Source organism: Lissotriton vulgaris, chromosome 10 (assembly GCF_964263255.1).
Source record: "Lissotriton vulgaris chromosome 10, aLisVul1.2, whole genome shotgun sequence".
NCBI classification, from domain to species: Eukaryota; Metazoa; Chordata; class Amphibia; order Caudata; family Salamandridae; genus Lissotriton; species Lissotriton vulgaris.
Genome location: NC_141698.1, coordinates 282,058,675 through 282,076,552, shown reverse-complemented (window position 1 = coordinate 282,076,552; position 17,878 = coordinate 282,058,675). Strand labels below are relative to the sequence as shown.

The 17,878-nt window shown below is 45.8% G+C and overlaps 1 protein-coding gene across 29 annotated transcripts in view; it reads left to right on the top strand.

Moving 5' to 3' along the window:
* Nucleotides 1-5,121, top strand: part of MAP4 (microtubule associated protein 4) — a 1,807,860-nt gene extending 1,802,739 nt beyond the window's left edge. For 24 of the 29 annotated variants that reach the window (XM_086941043.1, XM_086941031.1, XM_086941029.1 and 21 more), the window contains 2 exons: nucleotides 2,349-2,514; nucleotides 2,686-5,121. In XM_086941043.1, coding sequence (XP_086797169.1) covers nucleotides 2,349-2,514; nucleotides 2,686-2,693 — 174 coding nt within the window. In that variant the 3' untranslated portion in view covers nucleotides 2,694-5,121. The remainder of the gene's footprint in view (nucleotides 1-2,348; nucleotides 2,515-2,685) is intronic. The other 5 variants (XM_086941038.1, XM_086941034.1, XM_086941032.1 and 2 more) reach the window with 2 other exon arrangements.
* The last annotated feature ends 12,757 nt before the right edge of the window (nucleotides 5,122-17,878 follow it).

Sequence of the window (17,878 nt, the reverse complement as noted above, 5' to 3'; positions counted from 1 at the left end):
GAGATAGCCCCTAACGGGCATCCCCAAGGTGAAAGCCAGGCATCCCGCCGCGGGGGGCCGTTGTGGAGATTAAGCAAGCTTAATGCCCAGAGTTGCAGAGTGTGAACCCATGATTAGGTCAGGCACCGAAGCGAGAATTATCGAGTCCGTGGACATTTGAGCTCAAGACCCTGCCGCGTCGGGAATTGAACCCTGGTCCCGGGTCTGACCTCTGCTTCAGGGTCTGCCTGCTCTAACCAGTGAGCCACACTTCTCCACAATCGTGTGTGGCTTGCATTAGCCAAGGCCTGTTTGCTCCAATCAAGTTGCTGACACCACCATCAGCTAGAGCCTTTGTGGGACAGCTCGTGATAGACTCCTGGACGTCCTCGACCTCTTCGTGTCCACGTGGCTGAGGAGACAAGCTGCACCTCATCGCCTGTTTGCACCCGACATCGCATGGTTCCAGCCTGGTTCCACAGTAGTCACTGGCTAGTGACTTTGAACATTGTCCCCTCTGCTTTCAGGTCTTCACCACTTCAGATCCACCCTTGGATCCACTGGAACTCTTCACATCGAGCCGCCTGCAGCATCTTCAGCTCCAAGCACCATCGACCTGCGTGACGAAACCCGACACTACTTCGCACCTGTGCACCCGCTCCCTGTGGGTGAGGTAACTCAGCAACGCCGGTGTTCCTACACTGGTATGCACCTCTAGTGTCTGTGTCTAAAGTTTCATCCTTCTAGGTCACTCGGAAGGTTCCTTAAACACTAACTTTGTAACTTTTACGCACCATTGACATTGCATTGGTGAATGCGTGCACTTTAAACGCTGCACCCGAGTCCCGCGGGCCTTTCCCGACTTCTTCACTGTTAGTCCCGAACAGCTCCAGCGATGCCCTAGGCCTACTTCCTTTCAGCTAGGTGGTTCTTATACCTTTATTTTAGTGTATGGTTTAGGTGGCCCCTTGGGCTCATCCATATTGTGCAACTTTTATGTATTTAAACTGTGTTTTGTTTTAATGCTTATGCTTCTGTGCTCATAAAGAGTATAAGGGATATTTGTAGTTAATAAATATATATATATATATATATATATATATATTCAATATATATCTGTGTGGTGTCCTTTCATTTGGTATTCAAGGGGATTGTGTATGGTAAAACAGCTTGCTTCACATGCCTTTACAGAGTTTAGCCTAAGACTGCTTTGTCCACGCTACCTCTAGGATAGCTGGTCTATAAGGTTGACTTACAACCAATCATCATAAGGGTTGCTTGGCATGGTACAAGGTGATCACTAGGACTAGTAAGCATCATATACCAGGCCAACTTCTCACACTCAACAAGCCAGTTACACGTACTACTGTTGCCTATTTGCATTGTGTATGCATTACTCTAGAGACTCCTTTGAAAGTGCAAGTTCTCTTTATCTAACCTGACCATTGTAAACAATCAGTTGAAGCCTGAACTCGGTGTAAACTGCCATCTCAATCCTTTTTTTATGCTTGTTAATATCATCCAAAGACTTGTGAATGTTGATGAAGCACTTTATAGAGTAATGAAACATGATTTGCCACCATCGAGAGTAGGACAGCTTCAAGTGAAAGGTTATATCTACAACAGACAAACTGTCCAGTACAACCAGTGTTGAATAAAAGAGGTATTAGTTTAGTCCATATCCTCTTAGATTTGTCGAGCTTTTTATGTCGGTCAGTGTGGCAGCAAGCTTGCTCAAGGTTCACAAGAATTGATAGGGTGTGCTATGGCAAGTTGATAAATATTCGAGATCCCATTCAAAATCTAGACAACAAACTGTATTATGGCAACCAAACCTTCCGATATTTGGTAACGTTTTGCTTAATACATTGAAATCCTCTAATGGAGAAAATGAAAAGTCTTGGCTATCAATTTTGGAATTTGGACAGATTTTGAAAGATTAATTTTTCCCTTCTTGCTGTTGGGAATGTTGATTTCCTGGGACAGAGAGACGTTCATCTACTAAGTCTTTGAACCAAACATGCTGCTGTTCTTCCTTGTCCTTTAGAAGTCCAAGAAATTCTTAAAAGTTTAACTAATCTAAATTTCCACCAAAAACATTGACACACAGATTGTAAGGAGCAAGGTTTTGTTCTAGATTATGGTGTGTTATTGAAACTCTCAGTAATAATCTGGAGCTTGGCAATGAATTGCCCGTTGGGTTCTCAAAATGCATTTGTGGTTTGGGGGAACAGTTGTAAAAGTTTCCTTGATATTAGCTACAATGCGTATTGTTTATTTGTGTGCGTTTTGTTGTGTCCTGAATGTTTTCAGTCCATTTCATGGCCATCTCATCCCCATCCTATTGACACCTCATTGTCTCATTATAGAGTGAGGGGAACGAGAACGCAGGTGACATGGCTCAGACTCCTCAGAATGGAGATCTGAGTACGCCCCAAGCCCTGGCAGGCCCTGAAACGCACCAGAACGAAGTACCCGCAGAGGGTAGTGACCAAAGGGAAACTCAGAACTTCGACAATCAGATACAAGAAACAAGTAAGTGATAGTGTCACTCAATCATGCCCCCATCCATCCCTGAGGCACTGTAAAGTGTGTCCTCTGAGAAAATCCTCCAGTGAGCAAAGAGTTTGTTCCATCTTTGTCATTTATTTTATTTCATTGTTTTTGCACCTGTGTTAATGAATTAAAATCACTTTTATTTTCCAGGCATCTAATGATGACTTTGTGGTGTCGTCTTCCGCCCCCACTCTTCCTTCACCGTTTTCCGTCTCTCCATTTGCCAAACATCCCCTTCATTCCCTTTGATCCACCGGCCACCTCTTTCTTCTTTCTACAGATTGAATCGCACAAGCTCATGTTCCGTGAAAACGCCAAGGCCCGGACGGACCACGGAGCGGTCATCGTGTACCAGTCACCCAACCTTTCCAGCGGCACTTCCCCGTGGCGTAGCACATCCGCCAGCGAGAGCCTCAGCTCTGATGTCGCCTCACCTCTGCAGCCGCCTCCGGCTCCCCTCCTAGACGTTGCTACTGCTGCTTTTCCTATGCCAGGCTTGTGACTCTCTCCTCTTAGCCACTACCCCTGCTTGTAGCAATTTTTCAACTTAGCCCCTCTAATCCCGGTATTTATTTTAAGGGAGTAGGCTCTCGTTCTGACTTACGGGGAAAGGTTTTTAGCATAGTTAACAGTTTTTCTTCCCCTCCTCTGTGGTGAACTGTAGCCTTTTGAAGGGGATCTCTAGTATTTATCAAGCTCAGAGTCTGGCATCTGTTGTGCTCCTTCATATGTAGTTAAATTACTCCTTGGAGTGTTGCGGCTCCAAAACTCATGCTGAAAGCCATACAGATATATGTAGTACTCATGGGCAGAGCAAAAACAGCATTCAAGGACCCAGTTTGTTAGAGAGCATGGTAGAAAAATCCCATTGGTGACTTAGTCTGTTAAAATGACTTAATGTTTGCCTTTGCTACAAATTCCATGACTTAGAATCATACCTGGATTACTGGGGCTGAGCTGTAATCTTTTTTCGTATTTTTTTAATTTATCTCCTTGCTGCTTAAGTTTCTGGAATTATTATTTAATAAATAAAAATAAGTATGTATTGCCCTCACACACACACACACACACACAAACACTGTGTAGACTGTTTTACCGCTAGACATTAGACTTTTCATTGTGATGAAGTGTTGACAAATGGATTCTTGTGCTTATGAACCGTGCAAAGTTTTTTCCATCCCTCATTTCCCTAGCAATAGAACTTTAAAAAAAAACAACTTTATCTGCTGCTGCAGTGCTGGCTTCCTATCGACATATCGAGCTGTTGTAACTGTGTTCATTTTTACTTTTAAAAGTCATGACAAGATGGTGTGCTTTCGTGGGATGAAGCCATGTATTTTAGTGAAGGTTTCGAGTATGTGTTCTGGGACAGGGCTCTTACCAACAGCAGAAACATGAATAAGCATTGGCCAGTAACTGAGTCTAACAAAGGGGGCCGAGTTAAAGCACTTTGAATTTTACAATGATTTATACATCAATGGCTTGCACTATTGGTATGTCTTAGCATAGACATGAGAAGGCTTTTGTCAACTCCTCCAGTCCCCTGGGTTATCACTCTGCGTTACTCATGTTCTTTGGACTGACGCGCTTTGTGGCTTCTTAAGATGAGTTACCGGCAATGCAGACAGTTGTTCCTGAGGTATAAGGCTACTGGTATTTCTGGTGGCAAATCAGTGGACACATGGTGTTTAAAGAAATCTTGATGGTGAAGTTGATGTAAGCAGAAAACTCCAGTCACATCACACTAGGAGACCCTTTGTAGAGAGTCAATTCTCTAACATGCCCTCCTCCCTTTGCCATTAGATGGTGGATCTAAATGGTTTCCTTTAAATATGGTGGTACCTCAGTTCAGAGGCACACTTAAATGATTGATCCATTCACATTGTTGTACCAACATGTCAATTTTATTCAACCTCCCAACATGGTCTCTCTGTGAGATTTTATTTAATACACTCTTTTATTTGGAGAGGACATTGCTAATGCAGTAGTTTGACATCCAGTGTGCATCGATTGGAGTTTTTTTTATGTGGAATGGTGTTTTGGGTTGGGTAATCCAGTTGGTAAGCAGTGGGGTAGAGTGTAGACGATGTGAACCTCAGCAGTATGTGTTTTTGAGGTCGCAGATTAGGAAGACTTGCAAATGAAATCTAGTCACAGCTTTGATACGGAGTTAAGTTCTGTACTATCGTGGTTTGGACATCTAACATACTGTATGTGTTGTGGATGACACTAAAAAGAATGGAATGTAAATACAATTAAAATGTTGTTCTTGGCTATTCAGAAACTGTAATTTAAAGTCAACACCACTTTTAAAACTGGGGATCAAAATTAAGGGAAGTTGGAGGTCTACGCTGTTTGGTGAAAACTTTTCAGCCTGTAGGAAGCTCTGGAGCCGGGAAGCAGGAGGGAGGTGAAGACCCAGCCGCTCCTGGTTTAGAAAAGATTTTTCCTGGAAACGACGACAATGACACAGTATCCCAGAATCTGTATTTACACACACAATTCTTATTGCACTTGTATTTTTTATATAAAAAATGTTTGCATGATTTCTAATAAAATGACATTAAAATGTAACATGAAATTTCATTTACGTCTCCTCCTAATCTCAAAGTGCTTTTTCCTTGAGTCACTAATTGGGTAACTTTTGCAGAACAAGGCTATTTGTGTTATTTCATTCTTGACCGATGTCCTGCTATTCATGTCCTTTTCCTGAGTCATTCTTTATAGGTTTATTTAGCAGTCATCTTTGCTGAGCATGCAACTTGTGATAAGAAGGCTGCCCCTGCTCCCATCCCTCCCATCTCCCCATTACCTGTTTTCCACTACCATTTCGTTGTTTAAATCACCATCTGTGCCACTCCCCCAATTATGTCTGACAATTTTAACTTTCTTGACCCGATTTAAGTGACCAATCAAGATGGCTTGTTTGCATTGCATTGTTTTTAGTTTGGTTAGATGTTCTTTTGTTTTACATTTTTACAAGATGGTATATTTTGCCGAAGTGTGCGAAATATTTTACTTTCTTCGACTAGAGATAGCATACTGTAAATATTTTTGGAAGAAGAAAGGAGAAGAGCAAATATGAAATTAACAAAGTCGGCTATTGGCGTGTTTGAGGTCGAGAACTTGGGAACATAATTGCTGAACATTCAGCTGCTTGAATCAGAATTGCGGAGAAACGGAACGAATCTGTTCAACCTCCCTTCTGAGTGGAAACCTCAACAGTCTTGTGCTCGTGTGAACCATACAAGCGCTTCTAATGCTATATGCTTGGTCTTGGGAAGCGGCCGCTAGCAGGGTCTACTTAGGTTCCTATCGGTGTCAGTCCCGATGGTTCTCGTGTTTGTTACTCCATATGTAATCTGTTCCTCTTACCTGTCTAAACTGGTATGGTCATGAAGTCATAGTCGCAGTGACTCTACATCAAAATGTTTCACACAAAAAAAAATCATAGAAGGGTTACAAAATATTTCGTCGAAGATACTGTAGAGTCTCTTCGTAAATGTTAAGTGACAAGAAAGGGGCCTTATTTAAGGCTTTCCACTTCTGGTTGCAGAGTGAAGACGCCAGTTCAGAGAAATGCATTGCTTGAAGAGCCACGAAACGAGGGTGGTATTCTGCCTAACTAAGGGAAGGGGGGACACCTTTTCGGAATTTTCCTTTAATGGTTAAGGGAAAAATAAATTTCTTTGGTCCTCTGAAGGCATAGACATGTTTATGACGTGGTCTGTGCTGCTCATTTTCTTAGTATTGGGAAGTCTTTTTCGGTTTATGATACCTGTGTTTTAATGATGCAGTTATAGTAAAGCCAGTCTGTTGCTTTTTTGGTGCATTATTTGATAACTCGCACCAGGAGTTGTGTGAATGCTCTTGGAATTAGACCAATTTAGAAGCTCGCAGAAGCACATTACAGGCACAGTTCTTAAGTGCTTTAAAATTAGAAATCGATAAAGTCAAGCTCTCGGCTGTTTTCCTTTAAGTAAATCCTGAAATCCATAAAGTCATGCTTTGAGAATGTTTTTTGGTTATTGAAACCCGTAAAGTCAACCTATCAGAAATTCATGCAAACAATAGAATCGAAAACCTGAAAAGCTACATTTTACTCATTCCATATTTTCGGATTAACAAAATCGTCTTGCTTTCTACCTGGATGATTGTTCAGAGGCAAGATTGTTTGGGAAATTACCCGAAAAACTGTTTATTTCCCCCTTAATTTGTCTGGTGAGTAGTGCAGGCTGTATTGACTGCATCATTTTTGCGAACAGCAGTGTCCTTAACTTTTATAGCGGTTAGGATGATAAATCTGATATTTACCAGGATGATATCTATAATCGATCCGATGGGCTTCCAAGAATATCGTCCACGGTATTCAGGAAAGTCATGCATACTTGGCTCTTTGATGTGTTCTGCAAAATAATGTTTAAGTTCTGAAACTATTCAGCTAATAGAGGCACCAGACACAACTGCTTATCGACCGTTTGTATTCACAAATGAATGTCAAATTCATCATCAGATTGTTCTGTAAATTAAAATGAATCCTCAATAAAAATATCCTCATCACAGCACTATGGAATATCCTGAACAGGGCAGGGATTTCGCTTGTACTGCATTTCTGATAGAGACCTCTAGCTGCAGAGTCTTCACCTTTTGAATATTCCCTAGGCGTCAGACTGGATCTGGAATCTTTTCAGTAGTACCTTGGCATGATGGAAGTTGGCGCTATGCGACTCCGCTCTGGCTGCATTCCGCTCCGGAAATTCCATAAATAACATGCAGAGTCTATATAGATAGATACCCACTCCAGTGCACTGATTTCAGTCCCTTTCGCGCCTCCTGACATGGACCCGGATCTTTTCCTCATCTCTCAGTGCCTCTCTACCTCGATATTGTCTTCTAATTCTACAGCATGCAAGGGATGTCTCCCCCCTAAAACGGCAGGTTTTAAGCCCTGCAAAGACTATCACAAGCAAATGACTGACAGATCCCAGCAGGTGTGCATGTGGTGTTTGAGGTTGAGCTACAACTCCAAGGCCTGCAGTGACTGCGCCTCGATGGATCCGAAGGCCATCCAGGAAAGCGAGGTGCTTCTTTATGTTGCCAAGCATAAGAAGACTTTTCACTGGGACCACTCTAAATCACGGTTCAAATCCAAGATTTAGTCCTGTTCCTGCTCCAAGAGTTGGCAAGGCCGGTCTTTGTCTTAATCCACATAATCTGGTAAATCTAAAAGGAATCAATAGAAATCAAAGCAGGACTCTGCTTCCTTTTGCCATTCGCAATCACTTGAACAGGCATGGGGGTGTTGCAATGAATCTAGTTAATGCCTCTAGAGTCAGCCTTCTTCAAAGCTGATTCCACAATGGGTTCCGGCATAACCTGAGTTTCACGGGCCATCTGCCACCCTGCAACAAATCAAAGAGTTCCTGCAGCCATACGCTGCCTCCGGGCCTTGAGAATTTGAGGCCAATACCAAATCTATCAACGCTGTACGAGGAGCCTCCAATAGTTGTATGACTCTGAGACTGCTCTGGTCCAACCTAGCCCAATCCAGCATCCAACAGCAGTTGAGGCACAGTTACCTCCACTTACTTCACCTCTTTTACAAGGACAACAGCAGACTTTACATTCTCTGTTTGATAAGGATCCGGGCAATGAAAATATTGCAGGTGATGAGTTCGCTCAGTCCATTCACAAATCCAATGGGTATGGCAACTTGTAGGAGGCTACTGGTCTCGATACCTCATCTGAATCTGGCCTCCTCTTACTGCCTGTATCAGCCATAGAGGAATCCACTTCCTATGTCATGGTAATTATGTAGGGCAGCTGAAGACCTTGACTTCCATCTCACCATCTTGAAGGTCAAGCCTAATGTATTGACAGAAGTTCTTCACCTGGGACAAACATCTTTTGAGCCTCTCCTGGCATTTAACAACGCTTTAACAGGCACCTTATTAGGTGCATGGGCCAAATCTTTTTCTGACCCAACCATATACCGCCAGATTGTACGACACCATTGCCCTGCCCCGGGTAATCCCGCTTTCCTATCTCCCCCTCCTTTGAGAGGTTGTTGGTGCAAGTGTCCACAAGTAACCCCAACTACCCCCCAAACAGTCTAAACGTGTTGAAACCTTTGTCAAGTGAGTATTTTCTTCACCCACCTTCGTGCTCAGGTCTGTGAAAAATGGCTGCCTGCTGGGGTGTTATTCCCACACCCTTTGAGATTCGTTGGCTTAAGTCATCTGAGGTGTCCTCGAAGATCTCCGACCTGCCCTTGCCCAAACCATGCAGGATGGTCAGGATGCTGCTAAGTTCATGATTCATTGTGGCTTGGACACCATCGATTCTAGTGGGCAGGCCATTGGCGCCAGTGTTGCCATTTGGGGCCACGCCTGAATATGGTTCACCATTTTTTCGATGTTTCATTGTCCCTCGTGGACATTCCATTAAATGGCTCTCTACAGTTTGAGGACAAGGCAGATTCTGCTCTCGAGCCCTCAAGGAGAGCAGTGCTACATCACGCTCCTTGTACCCATCTGCCGTACCTTGCCAGCCGCATTAACCCTATCGTTCTTTTCATGGTTTCGGCATAGGTACCCCATACCACTGGCCAATCCAACCCCAGCATGGTGCCCAGCAAGTTTGTGGTCACGGCCGTGGTGCCCACAGCCCCTGTTGCCAAGGTCAACAGGCCACCCAGTCTGCTAATATAGCCCCACCCTAAAAACCCGTTTAGCATGCCCTCAGTTAAACACAGTCACCCAGTGGGAGGCAGGATCTGATGATTCTTGTCAGGCCTTCTCATCAGACAGGTGCATCCTGCAATCTGTTCGAGATGGTTATGCCCTTCCCTTCATTTCCACGCCGCCTTATCTTTCGTCTTCTCTTAAGTGACTGACTTAGGACCATCTTTCTATTTAGCCAAATTGGCTATTGAGTGGGTGACCGTGTCAGAAGTAGGATGTGGCTGCTATTCCTGCTACTTCCTGGTAACATAGCTGTTCCTTGCAGCTTTGCACCAAGACAGTGTTCCTCATTGCCATTACATCCAAGCGGTGTTAGTGAGCTGCAAGCTCTTTGTTAACCAGCCATACCACACCTTCTTCCCAGACAAACTGAGCCTGTGGACTTGACCAACTTTTCAGTCAAAAGTTGTTGCTGTAGCACGTCACTCAAACCATCACCCTGCCGGTCTTCTATGCTCTGCCTCTCCTCTCTAAGGAGGAGTAGAGACTCCATCTCTTGGACCCCAACCGAGTGCTGAGCTTCTACATAGATTGTATCAAAAACTATCAGGTCTCTGTGGGGTTCTCAAGGGTGAAAATAGGCAAATCTATTCATAAGAGAACCATCTCTTTCCGGATCGTGCTCTGCATTAAGATCTGCTACGCATTGGCTGAAAAGCAGCCTTCAGAAGGACTGTGTGCTCATTCTGGCATGGCAGTGGTTGCAACAACTGCGTTAGCTTGTGGTGTCCCTGCCCAGGTAGGTATGTGGGCGTCCCTCTACACGTTAACAATACACGGTGGCCTGGATAGCCAGGTATACTGAGAGGGGCATTTTGTGCACTCGGTCCTGCTGGGCTTTCTGGTTTGAGTTCAATCCTCAAACTCACCTCCAAATTAGTGCTGCTTTGGTATCTATTCAAACGGTGAGGAATTTGTGGCTAGAAGTCTCTTTCAAAAGAACAAGTTACTTACCTTCGGTAACGCTCTTTCTGGTAGAGACTCTATTTAGCATCCGATTCACGCTCTTTCTGGTAGAGACTCTATTTAGCATCCGATTCACGCTCTTTCTGGTAGAGACTCTATTTAGCATCCGATTCCTCACCAGTTCTCCCATCCTCCCTGTTCTGTAATTGCAGTCCATCCATCAATAAATCAATTAATAAGATCCAAAGTCTAGGAATTTGCACACTGGTGTACCAATTTAGTTTTGAAGCTCTGCATCTGGGTGCTTGGTTGGTCTCAAAAGCAACTTATGTCAGCGCACGGGAGTGATAGCCAATATATTCCCTGCACATTATTTCCGGAGCAGAACTGCATTGGTGCATAGCAGCACGGCGCCACCTTCCGACCAGTAAAGGTACTGCTGGACAGTTTCTGTATTCAGTCTGATGCCTGAGGAATACTGGAAGGGTGAGGAACCCGAGGCTTGATAGTCTCAACCAGAAAGTGTCTTACTGAAGGTAAGTAACTTGTTTGTTAAGACAACAAGTTCTCCCTTTGCTCTGTTAATCTCTTATTACTGTCACCCAAACTTGTGACTTGTATCTCTTCCACATCTTCATAACCCCTGCTCATTATTTCCTGTTGATTTCTTGCCACCACATATTTCCTATATTTAGTCCCCAACTCCCTTTTCTCCACTTAATCATTTTTCAGATCGTTTCTGGCCTTTTCTTATCTCTGTTTTCTCCACTGTTATGTTTTTTCTTCTTGCCCTTTCTTACCATCATTTCTCTATCTATTTTTCTCTTACTCTGTTATGGTTACTAGTTTTATGCCAGTTTTCCATACATTTTACTTTAAATTACTTTGATTTCCTATTTTTCATTGTTTGCTCTTTTCTCTTGTTTGTTCTTTCTTTGTATATTTGATTATTTTTTCTGTCCCAATATTTACTTCCTTCTGTTACTGAAGAACCAATTCAGGAAGCTGGCAACATCCGACTTCATTAGACAAGCAACTGGAGTCGACTTCTAATGCACAGAATGTGGCCTGCACTATCTATGCCCTAGGAAATAAACTCATAATCATTATTATTTCTTTTTTTGTCAGTGTTAAAAACCAGCAAAAAGCAAGTTGGAGAAAAATTACATCCACACATTTGTCATGTGAACTCTTATGGACTCTTTTTCTTTTAGAGCTGTCAATAATTTTGATCCCTGGAATTGTCAGTTTTTAAAGCAGTATGCTTGAAGTTCAAGTTGAAAAAAGTGATAGCCGAGATGAAAACTGCAATAATAAACACTTTAGAAAGATGATATGTGTCTTGTTTTTTGTGGTTGAAAGAATGTTACATTGTCTTGGGGGGAAGGGGGATATATCCTGAAATCAAATTGTGCCTAGTTCTGAACTCTTTGCTATATCCAGGACTGTTGAATTCTAACTGAGCTAGAAATTTATAGTCTTTGCATGCATTATATAGTAAAAAGTACAGTTACACCGGGATTTGGTTTCGATTTTGGTATCCATTTTTGGTTTTTCTATCCCCTCAACTCCGTTCATCCTTTTTGCCGATCACTTTGTGATTATCCTGGTAACCTTAAACACGTGACGATTGTGGTGGTTATATGACCCTCTTTACCAAGTATGAGGTGATCTCTGGACATAATGGTAAGAATATATCTGAGGGCCTGCCAGCCTTTTCACAGGAAACCTTGACTTAAATGGCCTTTTAATCCACTGTACCCAGGGAGTCCAAGGCCTTGCAGTGCACTTTCTCCAGGATGTTTCCTTAGATTTTGAATACTCAACTTTATCTTCCTAACTTCTCTTTGAGTCGTATTACTGGGCATTTAAATGGCCTCATTGGGTCTCTGTGGTTCTGTTATACCGCAGTCTTACTGCATGGCTGCACAGGCAGTTTATATGGAGGACACCATGGGCCACCCATTCCCACGGTTTGATACCTCGGGATATGCGGTTGCTGTCCCAGCAGCTTATCTTTTGACATTGAGGGTTATTTTATCTGTCATTTCCCACATGGCTTTCAGGACTTCTCTTGACCTTGCTAATGTAGATGTTTTAGCTTTGATATTCTAGGGGTCTGCCTCAATCCTCAGTCATTTAAGCATTGAATTTAGCTCCGAAGGAACTCCTGTAGTTGCTCCTTGGCGATCCTCATTTATTAATTTATTTACTCCCCTTAAGATACCATGCTCTTGTTCGCTTTTCTGTAAGGTTCCACCTAAATGGAGTTTGAGTCCATCCACCCTAAACACTAGTAGCTTTATAGGGATGTGATCCTATTCCAACGCATTCCAGCTAGCATTGAGTTGCCCTTTGTTGTGTCTGCTGCCTTCAAGCAGAGCACAGGAGCGCCTTGATTTGGGTGTGCACTTTCACCATTTCATTGTGGGGGCTTAATCGGGCATCATTTCTGGGGCCCTGTGACAGTGGCTGCATTTATTTAGTTAATCTTTCCACAATTGTATCAGGGTACATTACAAGAGCATTATCCTACACAAGAAAACTGGTAAATTGACTTCTGATGGACTGTTTTTGCTTCGCCCTGAATGAAAAGAGCACAGGTATTAGACAAATATCAGAGACAAGGGAGATTAACTCTTCCACAGCTGAATAGGGGAGGGTACCCTTTTATGCCTACTTCCTCACTTATTGTGATTTTATGCCTGGTGAATATTTGTTTTTTGTTTGCCAAGTACATCCTTGGAAACCGTTTGTAGGCTAAGAATGTTTGCTTTAAATGGATTGCTTTAGATGTACAAAAGCAGATTTTGGATTGGGGGTAGTATAGCAGGGCAATCAACGAAGTGAATGTAATGAGTGCTAGAAATAATCGCTTTTCCGTGCCTACTGCATCAGTTAAGCTGCCAAACCAGTGATGATGAAAAAGTTACATACCTTCGGTAATGCATTATCTGGTAGAGAATCAATCTAGCTGCAGATTTCTTACCTTTGAATTTCCCAGGCCTCAGGCTGGATCCGGAAACATTTACGCACACAACCTTTGCAATATCTCTTGCGTGCACTGTCGGGTGGCTCAATTCGGCTCTGCATGACATTGGCGTTGTTAGTGACAGTTATGACATGGCGGTCACTTATAGGCACCTCCCAGGTGTGCGGACATCAGTACCTTCAGTTTTTTCCACTCCAGGAGGTCCGAGCCACTCAATAAGCTGAGTTGACACTTCTCAACTTAGAAGGACCAAACATTCCGTCTTTTTAAATTTTTTATGTTTGTATCAACTAAAGAAAGATCTTTCTTTAGTTGATACAAACATAAAAAAATTAAAAAGTTTCTTAAAATAATTTTGTAAGTAGAAAATAAACTTCTATATAACAACATTTGGTGTGGACGGAATGTTTGGTCCTTCTAAGTTGAGAAGTGTCAACTCAGCTTATTGAGTCTATGATTAAATAGCTCGAGCAGTACTGGCAGTTGTTTTGTTTCATATAGTTGTAGGCGTAGCCTTACTGCGCTCAAGCCAAACCCTTCTTTGTTTCAAGGTTAGTAGCCGTAATGGCACAGGTCAGTGGGAGGCTCAAGCGAGGGAAGGATACGATGGGAACAGCAGGAAGGGAGACCTGAAATAAGAGCAATTCTAAGCACCGTGAGTTCACTCCTACTAGATATAGACTTTAAGAAACAATAGCTACATGCGCAATCTCTTATACCTGTAACAAAAAAGAATGACACCCGTAGAATAAGACACTTCTACCATAGTTATGTTGTCGGTGTAAAAGTATCCATTTCTTCATTTTGGCTGTAATGTGGGAACATAGAAGAAAACATTCATAGAGCAAAAATCACAACATTCAGAGAACAGCGTAAAGATGTACTACTCCAAAATACACTTGAATAGGTTTCTAACAGCAACTTACCCTTTCTAGACTCCACTATGCCTCACAGGGATAGAGCGTAGTCCTATACCACTCCTTGATACCCCTGTTGAAAATAGAGCCAGAAGAACAATAAAACATAAATCTTCAGTCCGTGACTGATATCATAATCTGATCGAGACTACTAGCCGCAGATTCCTTAACGTAAAATTATCCCCAGGCGTGAGACTGGATCCAGATTTTTTTTTGCCACGGCATCCCTCAGCGCCGGGGGGACGGCATCACACGACTCCGCCCTGACGTCCGCAAACGTGACGTCAATCAGGTCATAAAAGTCCCAACCCGTCTCGCCTACGTCAGTTTTTTCCTTTTTCACGTGCAAGGCTGATCCGTTTCGTCCTTCTGGCCTGTTGTGGGCCCTTCTTTCCCTTTCACTTGTGCGTTTGTGTGGGAACAGTGTGCGAATGCCTTTGGGTTTTAAGACGTGCTCATCTTGTGGGTGCCAGATGTCGGCGACGGATCCTCACCTCATCTGCATGTGGCGTTGGGAGGAGCACCATGATTCCACTTGCTGTGAAGGGTGGCAGCAGATGAAGCCAAAGTCCCGGCGGGAGCGCTGGATGAAACTCCTTTCGGCAGGCATGTCCAGGTCGGTGTCGTCGCTGCGTCCAGCTGCTGCGGAAGGTTTCAAGAACCGCTGCCTCAGTCTTAGACATCGTCCCTCTCCCAGACCGCAAGAGCGTTGCTCGCCTGTTGGTAAGTGTCACAGTTTGTCCCAGAGGGCTGGTTCCAGGCCTGTTGGGGGTGCAGGCTCTCTGCGGGTGGTGCGGCCCCTCGCGTCGTCCCCATATCTGCCGTTTCCTGGTGTGGGGGCGACTAGAGCCCAGATGAAGACACATGTGGTGGCCTCGCTGGCTTCTCCTTCTCCTCTTTTCCCCCTGGGACGTCTGCGGACCCCTTGCCGTGTGCTGGGCCTTTTGCGGCGTCGCCGGTGTTTCCGGCCCCGGCGCGGACGGGTTCGGATCCGGGTTCGGTGGATGTGGTGCACCCTTCGGGGGTCCCTCCTTCGGACCACGGAGCCTCTGCCTCGCCGCAAACCCCTGCTGGGGTCCCCTTGGTGTCACGGGTGGTCGCCGGGGCTGTGGCGGAGGTCGTTCTGGCATCTCCCTCGGCACCAGAGGATGCTGACCTGCCTCCGGTAGCAGACTCTACGGCGCCAGGCCAGCATCGGGTCGTTGCCTCCTCTTCTCCAGAGGTTCAGTGCTTGCTGGTTTCGTCCTCGCCGGAGACGGGTCGTCGCGTTGTGTATTTTTTCCCAACGTCATCTAAGGACGGCTCTTCGCCGTCACCGCAGCCGGAGGCGCCGCAAGTTCACCACTCCTTGGTACCTCTTCCTCCTTTCCGGACTTCGCCTTTCCTTCCTCCGGTTGGCTTGGTGAACGGCTGCCTTAGTTTGCAGCCATTGCTCACCAAGGAGCTGCTTTCTCCACCGCGGGGCCCTACAGAGGCGGGTTCTGCCTTCACTCCTGCTGTTTCCACGGCTGCTGGAACTTTGCACGTGGGTGATCCAGCTGCGCATTTCCCCCTGGATCATCTTCTGGAGGTCCTCCATCAGGGCTCTGGTGGTAGGGAGCTGCTGCTTCCCTTCAAGGGTTTGCTCCACTCTTCTCTTTTGAGAGCTTGGGGCTGTCCCGCCACGGTGGATCCGGTGCCCCAACACCTTCTGCACCGCCACCATCCGGCGTCTTGTGATCCTGTGTGTCTATCCCTCCTCCCCTCTACCAGGGGCCCTCTTTTGCAGAATGCCTTTCCCTCCCTGCTGCTGTTGCAGTCTCCCCCGTCACGGGAGGCCCGCTGGCTTGTCTCCTTGGGGGTGCAATATATTTGCCTCCCCCAGTGCAGCTCAGCAGGCCCTTAACACTCTGTGTGTTTTGGCTATGGCTACTTCTTGCTTCTGGGACTCGGCAGAGTCCCTTATGTCTGCCGCTTCTCAGGAGGGTGCCTGTGTTGATCTGCGGCACCATGTGTTGGATGGCTGGGAGCTGGCGACGTTCATTCTTCACTCTGCTCTGGACATTTCAGAGGTGCTTGGTCGTGCTATGGCTTCTTCGGTCGCACTTCGACATGCAGTGTGTTACCGAAAAAAGTTCGGGAACGGCTGGAGGATCTTCCCTTTGATCCCGCTCTTTTGTTCCACGCCCCTGCAGACTCTGCCATTCAGAGGTTCCTGGCGGGACTTTGGTCTCCTCCTCCTCCTCTCCCTCCTCCTCAGTGACCGGTGAGTTTGTCTGTCTTTTGGGAGGTGTTCTTCCGTTGGGGCAGGTCGCCCCGTTTGTGTGTTCTGTGTGCTACTGTGCACTTGTGTCCCTTTTGTTAGGACTGTGGTGCTGTTGGCTGGCCCCTTTGTGCATGTCTTTTTATACTTTTGCTGAGTCGTTTTGGCCCTGAGATTAGGCCTTCTATTTTTATTATTGGCTGATGGCAAGCCGTCTGCGGGTTCTCCGCAGGTCTTTTCTATTGTCCCATGTTTGGGACGTAACATGCTCTATGTAGGGTAATGGTAGTTATTGTATAGCTGTGTCATATCCTGGGGAGGTGTGGTCGCCCTTCGGGCTTCTGCTCTCCGTGGCCCTCCGGTTGGTTGCAGGTGCGACCCTCTTGCTGATGGTTGGAATGTCTTAAGTTGCGTCCCGGGCCGTCCTTCTCCGGGGTCGCTCAGTTGCTAGCCTGGTCTGGCCTGCTGTCTGCGACCTGGCGTCGTAGCTCTGCCTGGTTCCACTTCTTTTTTGGGCTGTGTGTGTGGACTCCTCCTCCGGGGCATGTCTGGGCCCTTTCTTGACCTTCCTGGCCTCTGTCTTAGGCTGGTGTCTGGCTTGTCCTGGGTTCGCCGTTCCGTGGTGTTGTTTGCAGCCCGCGATGCATGCCTGCGCCGACCTGCTCTTTTTCTGCACCATTGTGCCTTCCTGGCACTTCAGCAGGGCGGTTGTCCTTGCCTTGTCTGCTTTCTTCCAGTGGGTCCTGCCTTCAATTCTGCCTCTCCTCCCTAGGGGTTGGGATGGCTCTTAGGTTCCTGGTTCCTCTTTGGGTGCTGTCTTTCCCTGCGGGGTGTTGGCCGGTTCTCCCTGGGTGACCCTGGGCTTCTGCTTCCACCTGCCTTATTGCTGCAGGCGCCGTTCTGTCTTGTGTATTGTCTTCTGGCTGCAATAGGCTCGGCTGCCCTCTTCACTGGGTGTGTTCCCGGTGGGGGGCTTGCCTTTGCTCTACCTCTTCTCCTTGGAGTCTCTGGGTTGCTCTTCTTCCTCTTCATTGCCATGGGCCTTGAAGCTTCTGGTTGAGACTCTTGGTGACTTGTGCAGGCGTGGGGTGCTCTGGTCTCCTTTCGCCTTGTGCTTGTTTCTCCTCCTGAATTAGAGAGCGGGCTGCCTCTTTTCCTGTTTTCCTGCATCCCCTCTAGGGTCGGATGTAAGGGTGCCCCTTGCCTGGGGGGACAGGGCTCTTCTCCCTGTCCGTTTTTATTCGTCCCATGTGGGATCTTCTGTTATGTCCAGGCAGGTGGGTGTCCTCTTGCAGACCCTTCTTCCCCTTGGGTATGGCTGGGGTATCTATTCTTCATTAAGGAATATGTGGCTAATAGTCTCTATCAGATGTATGAGTTACTTACCTTCGGTAACGATGTATCTGGTAGAGACGATTCTAGCCGCAGATTCCTTCATAACCCGCCCTTCCTCCTCGTTCTGTGAGGGCCTTTGGTTTGGTCTTCTGCACTCGCCTCCCTGTGGGTGGCTATGCCTTTGGTGAGTGCATTCTTTCGCTCTTTT